Genomic DNA, 18,621 nt, shown 5'->3' on the forward strand with positions numbered 1-18,621 from the left:
TAACCTTAGGGGGTGTCGGTGTAATTTACCCTAACAACAATTCTATATTAGAATATATGAATAATTGAGTTTCAGAATTTCAATATATTAATTTATTTAACAATATACAAGTAAGAAATGTTGAAATTAAATAAAAAAAATAAAATTAGAGAAGGAAATATATAATATTAAAAAATAAAATACTAAAATTAAATAAAAGAAAATGTAATTTGGGATAAAAATATAGAAAGTAAAAAAACATATTTATTTAATTCAATAAAATGAAATCTAATCAGGGAATGAAATAATAATAATAATAATAATAATAATATAGTAGTAGGCAATATCGAAAATCAATAATTGAAAATTTAATTAAAGAAGAAAATATTTAATATTAAAAAATTTATTTAATAATATAATATATTAGGAAGTAATAAAAATAAATATTTATTAATTATTATTGTTATTATTATTATTATTATATAGTAGTATAAAATCTAATTAGAGAATGAAATATATAATATTAAAAAAATTACTTAATTAATTCAATAAAAGCAAATCTAATTGGAGGAAAAATCCTGATACTAATAATATAGTAATTGAATACTAAAATTTAATAAAATATAATATAATTTAATAATGAAATATATAATTTATTTCAATAAATACATAACATCATTTCTATATTAAAACATACCAATAATATTCTACACTAGGAATTCTACATATAAAATTATTTGATATCTATTTTTAATAATTTATTTTAAATTTTATAATGTTATTTATTTCAATAAATAATATATGTTGATATAATAAATAATAATGCAGAATTATCCTTTTCTATATTTTTTGATCCTTCAAAAATTTGTACATTACAATCATATACACACTTCCGTTCACATGTATCACATGCGTGTTTTACGAGTGTGTGTGTGTTATCAACGTATGAAAAAAAAAAGTATGAGCAACATGATATTTTCATACTTATATATATACATATATTTTTATATATTAGAAAATACATTATGATGGTTTAAATTTTGCTTATTCTTTCCCTATCAAGTATATGGTGACAAACACAATTTTGTCGCAAAAATCTATCCTTTTGGGACAAAATATTTTTTTCCACTAAAAGATAGCTTTTGGCAACAAATAATTTGTCACTAAAAATCAACCAATTGTGACAAAGATAATTTTTGTCACTAAAATTTAGTCTTTTGTCACAAAACTTCATTATCGCTAAATGACGATAAATAGCGACAATTATTTGTCGAAAAAAATCAATTAATGGCGACAATGATATTTTGTCACTAAAATCCAATTTTTTGCGACAATGTTCTTATTTGTCATTAGAAGCTTGTTTGTAGCAACAAAATATTTGTCGCAACAAAATATTTGTCGCTAATACAACCAATGGCGACAAAGGAAAGTTTGTCTCTAAAATCAAGTCAATAGCGACAAGATTGCCTTTGTCGCTAAAATTTAATAAGTAGCGACAAATATTTTTGTCACTGAAATATATTTTGTCGCTAACCCTTTCCCGTCAAATGGCGGGAATGAGAAAATTCCCGGGTATGATATTGCGACAAGTTTTTGCGACAAAATATGGTTCTGTCGCTTAAAGCTAGGATAAGGCGACAAGGTTACTTTTTGTCACAAAATGTCCCTTTTTAGTGACGAATTTATTTTGTCGCTAAAAATTTTGTCGCCAAAAACCAAATTTGTTGTAGTGTTAATTAATCGTTATACATTATACTTCTTGGAATTTCTAACTATTCCATCATTATGAAAAATAATCTATATCTTTATTATAAAAGTGTAAGCAAATTTTTTATTTCTAAATATTGTATACCAATTTATTTAAATTAATCACTAATTTATATTCATATTAATGTAATTGTGAGCTTTACATCTTCCGCTAATTAAAAAAACTGTTGTGAACTTCTTCTCTTTAAATACAGACTCTTTAATTTTCCCTCAATCAATGCAAATTTTGTAAAAAGAAGGGGAATTCAAGCGAACCAAGCGATCAAACAATAAACAACTTTCTCTCTGTACTATAGTATTTCCCTCTATCAATGCTAATGTTGTTAGTTTTGATTTTATTTTACTTTATAAAAAAAACTATAACCATCTTCACACAGGACACCTCCGTAACCATCTTCACACGCACGCGCACATGATTCCTCTATAGCTTCGCCAGCTTTGAAATCATAGAGTTACAAATTATTGTACTTCAGTTTATGCTCCAATAGAATCTCTCTATAACGTGTTTACTTCTTTTTTTTCAACGTCTTTCGAACCTCTCTGTAATGTTTTTGCTCTTTTCATTTCAACGTCTTTTGAACCTTTACTTTATCAGGTAATTATAATTCTAAATTTGTTTGCTTTCAAATTCAAGTTTTTTTGTTTGATTTTAGTGTTTATTTCATTGCAGAAATTTACTATTCTACTTGAATTTTGTTGCTCAATTTCTCGTACCTTTTTATTCTAATTCCCAGGTATAATGAACTTACTATACCTACTCTTTCCATATATAAATGCATACAACATATTCTTACTTATAAAAGTGTATAGATTTTTTGAATATTTCTAAATATATTTTTTTTTATCTATTGTAATTTTTGATTTAAGTTATTTAATATGTGTAATTGATTATTTTAATTTACTATTATTTGTAACTTATATATATATATATATATATATATATATATATATATATATATATAACTAATCAGGGAGGTGCACTCTATTTTTTTTTTACATTTGCACTCTAATTATTTTTTTTTTACATTTGCACTCTAATAACTAAAAAAGAAAATAATTTTTTTTTACAGGACCCAAAATATATATATATATATATATATATATATATATTTAATGTTTGCTTCAAAGGTCGAGTGTGATAAAATAGTCGTTCAAAGTTTTCCTTTTGTAAAATTTTTATTTTTTATTGCAATGTTATTGTTTTTTTTTTTGGTTGGTATAGAATGCTTATATCACAAATTTTAAATAGTCAATACATTTTTATATTATTTTAATCAACAAATTTATAAAAGATATGAAAACATTTTAATTAAACACAAATCTTTTTATACTTTTTTTTATAAAAAAAAATTAAGAAACTCTACTTATAAACAAAGAGTTTCATCAAACATCAACTCTTAAATTTTTTATTTTTTTATGTATTTTTTATTTCATAGTCATTGTTGTGTACCTAATTTTTTTAATTGTGTTTCTAATTTTTTTAATTGTGTTTGTAAAACTACTTGATTTTTTTTTTTTTTAAACGATTTTATATGATTTTTAATCAACATTCATGAACATTATTATCAGTACTATAAAATCTTATTATTATTATTATTATTCAATAATTAATTTATCACATGAATGTGAATTTTGTTAGTACACACACACACACACACATCTCTTTGGCTCTTTTTTTGGCTTGTTTCTGGCATTTTAATGCCCTCCAATTAAATATTAGCAATTAATTGATTTTAGGATTAAAAACCAATTTTCTTTTTATTCTTGCCGGTTATTGGAAAAAGAAAGGGGGTTAATTGGATAAAGCAATAGCTTAACTATAAATAGCAGTTATAATGAAATTATATTAAATTTCTTATTAACATAATTAAGTTGATTTTCAGGGCAGATGCCAATGAAGATGGAAGAGTCATAATGGACGAAGTGCAGGAGGTAAAGTTTGATACTCCATTCGGTTAACTTATCAAAAACGAATTCAATTTTTTTTTATTATTTTTATTTAGGTCAAACAATATTACATCTAACAATCAATGGGTCAATGACTTAGCAGTATCGAACTCTTATTTTCCAAAGAGAGGTCAAGAGTTTAAGTCTCAGTGAAGACATGTGTGTATGAATACCAGCTGTAAAAATATTGCATTTAACATGCCTCAAGAGACAAAGGCAACAACATAGCTTTGCACAAGTGAAGTACTTCTTCTTTTAGGATATCAACTATTTTATATTGGTAGGGATAAAATATTTTTGTAATTTTCTTATTTAATGTCTTTGACTGCAATGAAGGGTATTATGAAAATTTTAATTTATTAAGTATATGATATTAGCAAAATTCGTTATTAACTCGTGTTGATTGTCACATAAGGAAGGTCCGTATAAGTTAGTTAAGTTTGAGAAATTTTTCAAACCATAGGTGAATCTCTGTAATTATGACAAATCACAAGGAGATTTGTGTAATTTATCTAACTATGTTTAACTACCACTTAGTTACGAGGTGAAGGTGAGATTCAAAATCATTAATGAACCTCACCCATGTTGGTTGTTTATTTATTTTTTATTTTTTTTCACCAAACAGAAGACTATACTAAAAGAAATGAAAAACACAGTCCGGGAGAAGAATATTTAACAACCACGGGGGTTATATGTTCCACTCCAAATCACCACAACCGGCTTCAAGAGCCTTCTTACTCACTAAATGAGCTACCACATTACAAATTATAGGAGTCCAAGCGAGGGACAAATTCGGATAATCTGAGAGGAGGGAAGAAATGTCATCCATGACAACAAAGAGAGATTCCACTGAAGGTTGAAGGCGCTGCATAGTTTGACAATCCCCTTCCACTATAGCATGATGATAACCCCAGTCCTTTAACAGACACAGTGAGGCCTTTAAAACCAGACCCTCGGCCAAAGCTGGATATCCAACCGAATGAAAGAAAATTGAAACAATTTTAATAGGTCTGCCTAGATGGTTTCTCAGAACCAATCCACCACCACAAGTTAGTGAGAGGGAATTGAAAGAAACATTAATATTTAGTTTGAGGAGACCCTCCAGTGGGGCAGTCCACACCTCAGAAATAGGATAGGAAGGTTGCGAAGGGATAGAAAAAAGACTGTTCTGACGAAAAATCTCCTTAAATTCATAAAAGTCTATAGAAGTGGTCTGAGCAACCTGGAAGGGATCTCTAGCAGATTTGTTAAAAAGAAGAGCATTCCCACTTTTCCAAACGAACCAACATATGAACGCTGCCAGCCCACTATAGTCAACAAGTTCCGTCGAGGAAGACCAACGAGCACACAACTCAAACCACCTCTTTTGCCAAGAGGTGGGTTGGACATCAGAAAATCGACACGAAGAAGTCTTAATTTCTAAACTTGGCGAGCGAATGGGCATGTACAAAGAAGGTGGTCCACCGTTTCGTCAAACATTCTACAGTAGGCACAACAAGCATTATCTGAAGCTCTTCGTTTGAAAAATTGTTTGTTAACCGGAATGCACTTGCCACATGAAAATCTGAACTTTCTTGTAAGCTCGGAGATACCACACCGTTTTCCATAAAAATCCTCTAAGCGCATCAAAACTACATCCATCTGAAGGAGGATGTAATACCCTTAATTTAACAAGGATAATTCTGAAATTAAATACCCTTAATTTAACAAGGATAATTCTGAAATTTATTTAATTATTTAAATTGTGTTTTATGTGTTTAGTTGTGAGTTTGTTGGTTTAATTGTTTCATTGGATTTAATTAATTATTTGAATTTTGTGACTTGTTTAAGTGTTGCAAATTATTTATTCTATTTAATTCTTTAATTGTTTATTGATTGGGTTTTAATTATTTGATGAAATTGTTTTCTTTAAATAGAATTAATTATTAAATGATTTAATTAAGTAAATAAGTTTTTACGTTAGTAGGATTAATTAGGGTTTTGTTTTAGCGTCATTGTTGTAGCCGACGTAGTATAGGATTGTTATATTGTCGGTTGTATAATTCTCTTTCAATTAGAATTAGGGTTTAGGTTTTTACTTAAGCCTATAAATATAGTATTAGACGACTACTTAGGGTTTAGAGATCAAAAACCCTAGTCACGACATAAAGAAAATAGAGAGAAGTTTAGAGGAGTTTGGGAGAAATTTGGGAAGCAATAAAGGGAAGAAACAGAGAGTTGGCCGGAGATTGTTGAACGACGTCGGTGTAAGGCAAGTTTTATACTAGCTCTATCTCTTTTGCCTGTGTTCTTTGCATCTCTAACACAATCTCAGGATGGGTAAAAACTAAATTAAACTGCTTAGTTGCATGAAATTTGTTCAAAACAGATTGTGTTTCCGATTAAGTATTTTGCATGTTTTATTCTGTTTTGTGTAACTCTTGTTCCAATTGAATTCAATTAATGAATGATGAATTTAAATTACTCTGGAATACCTTAGGAATTAGTTTTAAATCAACAAGAAACTTGGGTTGGAGGAACAAAGTTGCCGAAGTTGGAAAAGAAGTTGAACAGCATGTTTTCTTTTAGGTGCATGTTAATCGTTTTTAAACTATTTTGTTTAATTCTTGTTCCCACTGAATATGATTATTAATCAAGGAAGTTAATTAACTTTTGAACACCTAAGGACTTAGTTTTAATCAGCAAGAAATTTGGTTTGGAGGATCAACACAGCCGGACACCGCCGGAATTGAAAAAACGACGCACAGGGGAAGGAGCCTGCTCTATTTCAAGTAGAGCAGGCTCAATTAAAAGATGGAGCAGGCTCTACTTTATAGTAGAGCCGTCTCTACTTGGTGATGGAGGCAGCTCCACTTTGGGTAGAGCCGGCTCCTTCGAGGGTTTTCATTTTTTTTGGTTTTCTGCGAGATTGCTAGCTACTGTGCTTGGATTAATGGGTTTCCAGGGCTAACTGAGAGTTTAATTAGAGGTTCTTAGTGATGTTTAAATTCCTACTAAAACTTCAGAAGGCATGATAATACATATTATACCATAGAAGGTTAATAGAAGGGACATTATGAAACTTTTAAGAAAGTTTACATGGTTGCTTTGTGCGGATGATTCAAGTTGGTTAATTTTAATTTAGCAATTGAATTAGGCGTTTGATAAGTAAATCATACAACAGGGGTATGGGATTAAGCCTATTAACTAATATAAATTCAGTTAATACTTAATAAGGAACTAGTTGATGATTACAAAAAAATTGTTTATGTCAACTTGTGGGATGTTGTGGAGTAATTACAAGTAAGCATGTAAATTCTGTTAAAGTTATTATTATGCTTATTGTGTGTTACAGGATGGTTATATTTATTCTCTGCATTTAAAATTTGTTGGAGAATCAGGTATTGGATGTGTTGAACAAGCCTGCTAGTTAAACATTCTTGTTATGCTTATGATTGGATATGTTGATATTGATATGTTATGCTGTCATACATATATTATCAATTCTGGATGGATGTTTGGTATACACCGGTATGGGACGGTGACATACTAGGGGGATTATCTTAAAAATGCTAAGTCCTACCTACTCTGGAATAAGGGATGGATTAACTACAAAAGTTAAATCCTACCTTTCTTTTGTGTCAGATCAATAAATAATTGAGTGACACGTTGGTTTTGAATGGAATTTAAATATATTTTTATGGTGCCACGATATGAGCCTGAGTGTCAGAGTCGTTGGTTAGGGAGCGTATATGCATTGGGATGCATAGTTGGCTATGATGGTTGGATGTGTACCCTGCTAGGACTAGGTAGTCATGCCCACCTTTGGGTGCGTTTTTACATGGTGCCTACTAGTCAGGTTGAAACGGGCCTGTAGTCCAGTGAGAGTCCTGTAGTGTGATTATATATATATTTATCTACGGACTATTAGTTATTGTTGGATTGGTTAGGATGTACATGCGTATCGGGTCTCTGCTTGGGTAGTAGTAGTATAGAACTTGCATGTGGGCCTGACCCACTCATCATTTTTTCAGGTATCGGACATTTCCAATCTAGAGCTTGTTCGTGTTGAGCAGAGACGATCTTCTATTCTACCGACAACGTAGGACTTCTTTCCAGATATTAGATTTGGATTTTATCTTCAGTTTTTACTTTCATTCAGTTTGGGATTTTTATTAGGGGTCCACTAGAGATGGATTCCCGAGTTGTTAAACTGATGGAGTTTTGAATTATCAGATTCTAAGTATTTAATTATAAAGGATTTTACTTTTAGTTTATTCCAGCTTAAACTTTATTTATTAAATTCATTTTGTCATCTGTGTTCGTATAACATATTAATTGGTTGATATCCCTCGGGTTTGGGCCTGGGCCTGATCAACCCGTGTCTCGGATCCGAGGGGTATCACAGTTTGTATCAGAGCACTCCAGGTTCAAGTGTCTCTAGGACGTTTTGTATTAAGACTTCCGCGTAGCATTTTCTTTTGATTAGAGCTTGAGTTTAGGATTCATTGTATTCCTTTACGGTTCATTTAGAAGGTACTAATGTCAAGTTTATTCTGAAATTTCAGAATGTTTGGTACTAGGAAGAGGATGAGGGCCACGATGGAAGCAAAGAAGGGCCTAAGGCCGAGGAAGGTTACTCCAACGATTCCCCTATGAAGGCCGACCAAGAAGGCGGAATTAGAGACCAGGGAGTTGATGTCAATAGGCGTTGCATCGGAGTACAAGTCAAGGATAGTTTCTTGCGTGCGGGACTAGCCACCATACTGTGGACTTAACACAACTTCGGTGGTGCTCGAAGTTGAGCCAAGCAGAGAGGAAGACCCCGAAGAAGATCAGGTTGGAGGAGATACCGTTGCATAGGATGACTACTCTTTTAAGAGTACTTTTAATTACTAGTAGAAGATGAGGTATTAGTAAAGGTGTAGTACGGATATAATCACGTGCATTAGGATTATGTTAAAAATACCTTACGGTTATTGGTTTGACAGTTTTGGTTTGGAAAAAGTTCTTAATAAAGTGAACTAACGGTTTTGCCTATTTTATTGGGTTTTGTGATAGCATTTTTGTGACTTATACACATATGGTTTTATTAAGCTGTATTAGAATGTGTATGTTGGGCTATTAGATGTCTATCACAGTGGAGTGATTGGTTTTTGAACAGGCAAACAGATATTTACTTGTGGTACGTTATGTTGAGACAGAATGATTACCAATGAGTTTATAAACGAACTTGTGTAAGTTGATATGGTAGGTTTGGTTTAAAAGGAGGCATTCCCAGGAGAGAACCATAATCTAAAAAAAAAAAAAATATGGGACGATTGCGGAGCATTTCGTTTTACCTTATGTGTTTTGCACTACGGAAACATGGGATTCTCACGGATTAGTTGGTGACAAACGTATGCAGTAAACCTCAGGATATTTCTATATTGTTGGGCAATATTGCCATTTTTTTTTTAAAGAGAGTGATGTGCCTATAACACTAGATATTGGTAGACTCGGATTTCTAGCCAATCTGTTGTCCTGGACATGTATACTTGTGACGTGATACTTGGGATGGATTGGTTACCACTGCTATGCTCAAGTTATTCGTTTTGGGGAAGGTCTATTGTGTTCACCACACTTGGCCAGGATTTTTACGTTGTCGTTATGCCGCGTTCTAGCGGAATTATTAGTACCTATTTGTTCATATGGAGTAGGAAACGGATAAGGGGATTACTGTATCATTAGATGGCATACAAGTTCTATAGGACTTCCTAGATGTATTTCAGGAGATTCCAGGGATTGCCGCCTAGTCGCGAGAACGACTTTGTGATAGACTTAGCTCGAGGCACTACGCCTATTGCTAGGGCACCGTATAGGATGGCACCGGTGGAGATGCGCGAGCTGAGGGATCAGATTCAGCAGCTACTCAGCCAGGGTTTCATTCGTATGAGTACTTCACCCTGGGGAGCACCAGTTTTATTTGTGAAAAAGAAGGATGGTTCCCTCCAGTTGTGTATAGATTACAGGGAGTTGAACAAGGTTACGATTCGTAACAAGTTTCCTTTGCCCAGGATTGATGACTTGTTTGATCAGTTAAGGGGAGCCACATACTTCTCCAAGATTGATCTGCGTTCTGGGTATCATCAGCTGAGGGTTAGGGAGCAGGATGTTCCTAAGACAGCGTTTCTCACGAGATATGGTTCTTATGAGTTTCGTATTATGCCGTTTGGGATGACTAATGCACCTGCAGTGTTCATGGACTTAATGAATAGAGTCTTCCGGGCTTATTTGGATCAGTTTGTTATTGTCTTTATTGATGACATCTTGATCTATTCTCGGTCGGAGGACGATCATGCTCGACATCTTTGCATAGTCTTGCAGACACTTCGTGAGCACCAGTTGTATGCCAAGTTCGAGAAATGTGAAGTTTGGCAGCGGGAAGTGAAGTTTTTAGGTCACGTGATGTCAGAAAAAGGAATAGCGGTGGATCCAGCCAAGGTTTCAGCTGTGGTTGAGTGGGGACAACCTACTTCACCTACCAAGATTCGGAGTTTCCTCGGTTTGGCGGGATATTATAGGAGGTTCATCCAGGGGTTCTCAAAAATAGCCGGACCACTCACTCATCTGACTAAAAAGGATATGCAGTTTGTGTGGAATGAACACGGTCAGCGAGCTTTTGATGAGCTCAAAAGGAAGTTGACTTTTGCACCGGTTCTGTCTACACCACAGTACGGGATTGAGTATTTTGTATACACGGATGCTTCGTTGCAGGGTCTTGGATGCATTTTGATGAAGGAGGAGCGACCAATCTCTTATAGATCTCGGAAGCTTAAGCCTCACGAGCTTAATTATCCAACACATGATTTGGAGTTGGCAGCTGTGGTTTTTGCATTACGTATTTAGAGGCATTATCTGTTGGGTAAGTCCATCAGATTGTTTAGTGACCACAAGAGTCTGCAGTATTTGTTCACTCAGCTGGAGCTGAATATGAGACAGCGCAGGTGGTTGGAGTTTGTGAAAGACTATCACTTCTCTATCCAGTATCATCCAGGGCAAACGAATGGGGTGGTAGATGCATTCAGTCACTGACCTGTGGGTAGTTTTTCTGCTTTATTCACCACCGAGTGGAATACTTTGAAGAATGTGGATAAGTTGTTAGATGCTTTCATGACCTGTATGGTAGTTACACCTTCTATCATTTACAAGGTTTTGACGGCACAACTTACGGATCAGTAGAGCATTGACAAAGTTACATAGATAACTTCTAGTGGGGTCCCATTTTACTATGTTGGGGCTGATAGAGGTTTGAGGTACAAGGGACGGTTGGTAGTACCTTCGGCAGATGGGTTAAGGAAGGATGTAATGACTGAGACTCACCACTCAGAGTTTTCTGTGCATCCGGGAGGTGACAAGATGTATCAAGATATGAAGCGACAGTTTTGGTGGGCAGGTATGAAGAGAGAGATGTTGCTCTTTTTGTTTCTTAATGTAGTAGTTGTCAGATGATCAAGATTGATCATCAGAGGCCACCGGGAGCTCTACAGCCATTACCAATATCGAAGTGGAAGTGGGATAGCATTTCTATGGATTTCGTGGAGGGATTACCAAATTCCTTCAAAGATCACAATTTCATCTGGGTCATTATTGACAGATTGACCAAGTCAGCTCACTTCTTGCCTATTCGCACTGACTTCACCTCGGAGCAGTTGGCAAGATTTTACACTACTGAGATTTTGAAGTTGCATGGCATTCCATTGTCTATTATATCAGACAGGGAATCGAGCTTTGTGTCGGGATTCTGGAAGAGTTTTCAGCAGGCTATGGGTACAGAGTTACATCTTAGTATTGCTTATCATCCTCAGACTGACGGACAGACTGAGAGGGTAAAGCAGGTTATGGAGGATATGCTTCGATTGTGTGTTCTTGATTTCAAGGGACACTCGGAGGATTATTTGCCACTTGTGGAGTTTACTTATAACAATAGTTTCCAGAAGACTACTGGGATGGCACCAATTGAGGCGTTATACGGCCGACCGTGTCGATCGCCTGTTTGTTGGATGGAGGTTGGTGAGAGCAGATTCTTGGGTCCTGAGTTCATCAAGGATACTTCTGAGAAGATAGCTCTTATTCGAGATCGCATGGGTACTGCCGAAAGTAGGCAGAAGAGCTATGCTGATCGTCGTACTCGAGCATTGGAGTTTCAAGTTGGGGACTGTGATACCCCTCAGGTTATACTCAAAGTGTCTCCTATAAAGGACGCTTTGGGAAGAAAGGGAAGTTGTCACCGCGATTTGTCGGTCCATTCATGATTACGGATCGCATTGGAACTGTTGCTTATCGGTTGGCACTTCCGGATATTTTGGATCACGTCCACAACGTGTTTTATGTTTCCATGTTGCGGAAATTTCTGCGAGATGAGGGTCGGTATCAGCATATCGATGTTAGGGAGATTGAGTTGCAGCCGGATGCAACTTATTTGGAACCACCGTGTCGTATTGTAGATCGTCGGGATTAAATTCTTCGTAATAAGGTTATTCCTTTGGTGTGTGTTTAGTGGGTTCATCACAATGAGGCTGAGTCCACTTGGGAATGGGAGGATGGCATTCGCTCGCAGTTTCCTGAAATATTGGAAGAAGGTAAGAGCGAATTCCGAGGACGGAATTCATGTTGTTAGGGGGGAAGAATGTAATACCCCTAATTTAACAAGGATAATTCTGGAATTAAATACCCATAATATAATAAGGATAATTCTGGAATTTATTTAATTATTTAAATTGTGTTTTATGTGTTTAGTTGTGAGTTTGTTGGTTTAATTGTTTCATTGGATTTAATTAATTATTTAAATTTTGTGACTTGTTTAAGTGCTGTAAATTATTTATTCTATTTAATTCTTTAATTGTTTATTGATTGGGTTTTAATTATTTGATGAAATTGTTTTCTTTAAATAGAATTAATTATTAAATGATTTAATTAGTAAATGAGTTTTTACGTTAGTAGGATTAATTAGGGTTTTGTTTTAGCGTCATTGTTGTAGCCGACGTAGTATAGAATTGTTATATTGTCGGTTGTATAATTCTTTTTCAATTAGAATTAGGGTTTAGGTTTTTACTTAAGCCTATAAATATAGTATTAGACGACTACTTAGGGTTTAGAGATCAAAAACCCTAGTCACGACATAAAGAAAATAGAGAGAAGTTTAGAGGAGTCTGGGAGAAATTTGGGAAGCAACAAAGGGAAGAAACAGAGAGTTGGCCGGAGATTGTTGAACGACGTTGGTGTAAGGCAAGTTTTATACTAACTCTATCTCTTTGGCCTGTGTTCTTTGCATCTCTAACACAATCTCAGGATGGTAAAAACTAAATTAAACTGCTTGGTTGCATGGAATTTGTTCAAAACAGGTTGTGTTTCCGATTAAGTATTTTGCATGTTTTATTCTGTTTTGTGTAACTCTTGTTCCAATTGAATTCAATTAATGAATGATGAATTTAAATTACTCTGGAATACCCTAGGACTTAGTTTTAAATCAACAAGAAACTTGGGTTGGAGGAACAAAGTTGCCGGAGTTGGAAAAGAAGTTGAACAACATGTTTTCTTTTAGGTGCATGTTAATCGTTTTTAAAATATTTTGTTTAATTCTTGTTCCCACCGAATGTGATTATTAATCAAGGAAGTTAATTAACTTTTGAACACCCAAGGACTTAGTTTTCATCAGCAAGAAATTTTGTTTGGAGGATCAACACAGCCGGACACTGCCGGAATTGGAAAAACGACGCACAGGGGAAGGAGCCTGCTCTATTTCAAGTAGAGCAGGCTCAATTAAAAGATGGAGCAGGCTTTACTTTGTAGTAGAGCCGGCTCTACTTGGTGATGGAGGCGGCTCCACTTTGGGTGATGATTACAAAAAAATACTTAATAACTAATATAAATTCAGTTAATACTTAATAAGGAACTAGTTGATGATTACAAAAAAATTGTTTATGTCAACTTGTGGGATGTTGTGGAGTAATTACAAGTAAGCTTGTAAATTCTGTTAATGTTATTATTATGCTTATTGTGAGTTACATGATGGTTATATTTATTCTCTGCATTTAAAATTTGTTGGAGAATCAGGTACTGGATGTGTTGAACAAGCCTGCTAGTTAAACATTCTTGTTATGCTTGTGATTGGGTATGTTGATATTGATATGTTATGCTGTCATATATATATTATCAATTTTGGATGGATGTTTGGTATGCACCGGTATGGGACGGTGACATACTAGGGGGATTATCTTAAAAATGCTAAGTCCTACCTACTCTGGAATAAGGGATGTATTAACTACAAAAGTTAAGTCATACCTGTCTTTTATGTCAGATCAATAAATAATTGAGTGACACGTTGGTTTGGAATGGAATTTAAATATATTTTTATAGTGCCACAATATAAGCCTGAGTCTCAGAGTCGTTGGTTAAGGAGCGTATATGCATTGGGATGCATAGTTGGCTATGATGGTTGGATGTGTACCTTGCTAGGACTAGGTAGTCATGCCCACCTTTGGGTGCGTTTTCGCATGGTGCCTACTAGTCAGGTTAAAACGGGCCTGTAGTCCAGTAAGAGTCCTGTAGTGTGATTATATATATATTTATCTACTGACTATTAGCTATTGTTGGATTGGTTAGGACGTACATGAGTATCGGATCTCTGCTTGGGTAGTAGTAGTATAAAACTTGCATGTGGGCCTGACCCACTCATCATTTTTTCAGGTATCGGACATTTCCAGTCTAGAGCTTGTTCGTGCTGAGCAGAGACGATCTTCCATTCTACCGACGACGTAGGACTTCTTTCCAGATATTAGATTTGGATTTTATCTTCAGTTTTTACTTTCATTTAGTTTGGGATTTTTATTAGGGGTCCACTAGAGATGGATTCCCGAGTTGTTAAACTGATGGAGTTTTGGATTATCAGATTCTAAGTATTTAATTATAAAGGATTTTACTTTTAGTTTCTTCCAGCTTAAACTTTATTTATTAAATTCATTTTCTCATCTGTGTTCGTATTACATATTAATTGGTTGATATCCCTCGGGTTTGGGCCTGGGCCTGATCAACCCGTGTCTCGGATCAGAGGGGTATCACAGAGGAGGAGAAGGAGGAGGCTTAAGGAGGGAAAGAGCAACACAATAAGCACTCTTAACAAAGAAACAACCATTACTTGGCAGACCCCACACCTTTCGATCAGGACCTCCCTGAATACTCAAAGGGATTTGAAAAATAAGCTTGCAATCTAGCGCATTAAAAAACCGACGAACCAAGGATGAGTCCCAGGAATGTGAAGAATGGTTAATAGGGGAAGCTATGGAAGAGAAATGTGCTCGAAGCCTCTTTGAGGTCACCATAAAATTAAAGGGGTTCGGCACCCAATTATCATCCCAACAGTTGATAGAAATCCTGTCGCCAATACGTTACTTCATTCCCCTCTGGATAACTGCTTTAGCAGACCAAATACTTTTCCAAGCCCATGAGGCATTGCTTTTTTAGGAGCATCCACAAAATCACAATGCTTGAAGTATTTTATCTTAAGGGATCTGAACAACAAAGATTCATCGCCGGTTTCTATCCTCCAAGTAGTCTAAGTAAGGAGAGCCAAATTAAATGCTTCAACATCTTTAAACCTGATGCCCCCTTCAGTTTTGGAAACATATAAATGATCCCAACTAATTCAACGAATTTTATTGGATTGCTCGTCGCTATTCCACCAAAAATTAGAGAATTTGTTCGTTAAAGACTTAAAATTGGATTTTGTTATTTTAAAGCATTGCATGGAAAATGTAGGAAAAGCTGAAAGAACGAACTTAAGCATAACCTCTTTGCCAGTTTTGGATAACATCTTACTTTTGAGAGCCTTGTGCGGGATAACACTCGATCCGAGATAAAATTGAATACAACCACTGTGGAATTGCCAAGGAGAGATGGAAGACCGAGATACCTGTTACACTAGTCGACATTACGTATGCCCAAATCCTAACAAAATTGTTCTTTCAATGGAGAAGATGTATTAGGAGAAAAATAGAGACATGATTTATCCAAATTAATCATTTGCCCCGTTAACACCTTGTATCTATCCAGAAAAAATTTGACTTGACCAACCTCCTAAGCTCTAGCCTTACAGAAGATGAGGGCATCATCGACAAAAAACAAGTGAGAGATAGAGGGACAACCCCTACCTATTCGGAGACCTTGAAGATGTTTTTTTTGCTAAAAAATATGGAACAATAAAGAGAGAGCCTCGGTGCAGAAAATGAAGAGATTTGAAGAAATAGGATCGCCTTGATGAAAGCCTCTAAAAGGGATAATAAATTCCCCTTTTTCACCATTAATTATGACTCAATAAGAAACAATGCTAATAAATTCCAGCATAAGATTCACCCATCGCTGATCAAACCCCAAACAACTCATAAACCGACATAGAAAAGACCAATTAACCCTATTATAGGGCCTTAGACATATCCAACTTTAAAGTCAGATATCTGGAATCTTCATGCTTCTTGGATTTAAGAACATGTAATAATTCTTGAGCAAGGACAACATTATCATGGATGAGCCTATGAGGGATGAAAGCACTCTGGTTCTCATATTTAAGCAATGGAAGAAGAGGCTTGAGTTTATTAACAAGTGCTTTGGAGAAAATCTCATATGTCACATTGCACAATGAGATGGGTCTAAAATTAGTCATAGAAGTAGGATGGTTAACCTTGGGAATGAGCACCAAGTGAATGGAATTCAAGCTCTGAGGTAAATGACTACCCTTCAGGAAAGAATTAAACCTCGTGAGCAGATCATCTTTTAATAGCTCCCAATTGGTTTGAAAAAACAAGAGGGTAAAGCCATCTGTCCCTAGGGCCTTGTATGGACCCATACCAACAAAAGCCGTTCACAGCTCATCCAAAGTACCATCTTTTAACAGCTCAGTGTTCATCTCTAGAGTCACTTTAGGAAGAATCAAATCCCAGAAACCATTATCAACCAGATCAGAAGAAAAGTGTGATACCCCTCGGATCCGAGACACCGGTTGATCAGGCCCAGGCCCAAACCCGAGGGAATATCAAAATAATTAAAGTATTTTAAAGCGAACACAGATGACAAAATGCAATAATAAAGATGGAATAAAACTGAAAGAAACATTAATTATAAAACCCTCAATGCATAACTGAAATAATAAAACTCCAATCCTCCCAAAACTTCAAGATTACAACTTGGGAATCCACTGGTGGACCCCTAACCAAAAGTGCAACTGAAACTGAAAATTTAAAATAGAAAATGCTAGAAACATCGAGAAAATCTTACGTAATCAGATGAATGTGAGACTGTCCTTGATAAGCACGATCAAACTCTAAGGCTGGAACCGTCCTGTACCTGAAAAGAATAATAAAGGAGTGGATCTGACCCACGAGCAAGTTCTAATCTAACTGCAATCCATACAATGACCCGATACGCAGATACACCGTAGACACCTCACAATATCTATCTAGTCCATAAGTATAAATATATCCACACTAAGGGACATTCACTAGTCTATAATAGGGGTCTCAACCTGAATAGAAGGTAACATGCGAATACGCACCCAAAGGTGGGCATGAGTACCTAGACCTAACAGGGTACACCTTAACCTATTATAACCAGCTACGCATCCACCGCATATACGCACCCTAACCAACGAGTCTGAGACTCAAGCTCAGCTCGTGGTACCATAAACATATATATAACATCCATCCAAATCCAGGGTATGTAGTTCAAATATTTAATAAACTGACATACAACAAACCAACTGGTTAGTCACCCAACTTATTCAGTTGATGTGACTTAACCTCCGTCCATTAATCTAAGAAGCCACTCAACTTAGTTGCAGTTGACATGTCTTAACCAAAATTAGGATTCAACATTTATAAATCCATTCCTTAAATCCGTTTGGTTAGGTTTAGGTGTTTAGAGCTAAACCGTCACCAGTATGTCACCGTCCCATACCGGTGCATACTATCATCCATATCAAGGTAAATTACAATGTATACATAATGAACAAGTAATTTACAGTCCAAAACCACCATCCAAATAATTGCAGAAAAGTATTTAAGATTTCAGCAATTTAAATCCCAGAATTAAACCATGTAGTTGCAGGAAACAGTTTAATAGTTTACACAACTAGCATCCAAAGCATGCATAGACCCAATCCAATATATCAATGACTCTATCATGCATTTAGAACAAATTCTATAATCCCATTATAGTCCAACAAATTGCTAAATTAACCTAAACAATTTATTTCGTCCCATCCGATAACAGTGTACTGAGTCATACGCTTTTATACTGTTTTATCCTTTCTCTTAGAAACTTAAACCATGCATCAACTAGTTTAATCACACTTAGAATCAAGTAATGAAATCCTCTGAAAAGTCCCCACAATCCATTAGAAGCATCCCAAGGCTCAAACAGTGTCCAAAATACCAAACAGTGCCTTAAAAACTAAAAAAAATAAAAATTAATCGTATATTGCAAAAGGAGCCTGCTCCAAATTTTGGGAGCCGGCTCTTTCGGCCTAGAGCCGGCTCTACTTGTTGTGGGAGCCGGCTCCCACATCCATGGAGCCGGCTCTCACATCCTTTGAGAGCCTCTGTCCCCGTTGCTTCGTTTCAGTCCATCTGTTCCTTCTCTGATCAATTCCTACCACTCTATTGGTTTCTAAAATAGATTTTAAGCATCTTATTAACACCCATGAGCATCCCAAAGGTTTGATAACAACCATTAGAATCAATTACAGAGGTTAAATTGGCTACCGAACTAACACGCGTTAGGAACAAATCTGCAACTATTTTGCATTAACAGTTCTAGTCCAACCCCTTTGTTCCTCTTCACTACTGATCTTTAGAGTCCTATAACACCCCATAATCATCCCCATGATTTATTTATAGAGGTTAAAAACAATTACAGAAA

At 35.3% G+C, this 18,621-nt stretch overlaps 1 protein-coding gene across 1 annotated transcript; it reads right to left on the reverse strand.

Moving 5' to 3' along the window:
- Positions 1-4,381: 4,381 nt before the first annotated feature.
- On the reverse strand, positions 4,382-5,137 carry LOC132295592 (uncharacterized). The gene has a single exon (XM_059793901.1). It carries the CDS (start codon positions 5,135-5,137, stop codon positions 4,382-4,384), a length of 756 nt encoding a protein of 251 aa, XP_059649884.1.
- Between the last annotated feature and the right edge of the window lie 13,484 nt (positions 5,138-18,621).

This window comes from Cornus florida, unplaced genomic scaffold, assembly GCF_030987335.1.
Source record: "Cornus florida cultivar Cherokee Brave unplaced genomic scaffold, ASM3098733v1 CherokeeBrave_3.0.0_Hap2_Chr02, whole genome shotgun sequence".
NCBI lineage: Eukaryota > Viridiplantae > Streptophyta > Magnoliopsida > Cornales > Cornaceae > Cornus > Cornus florida.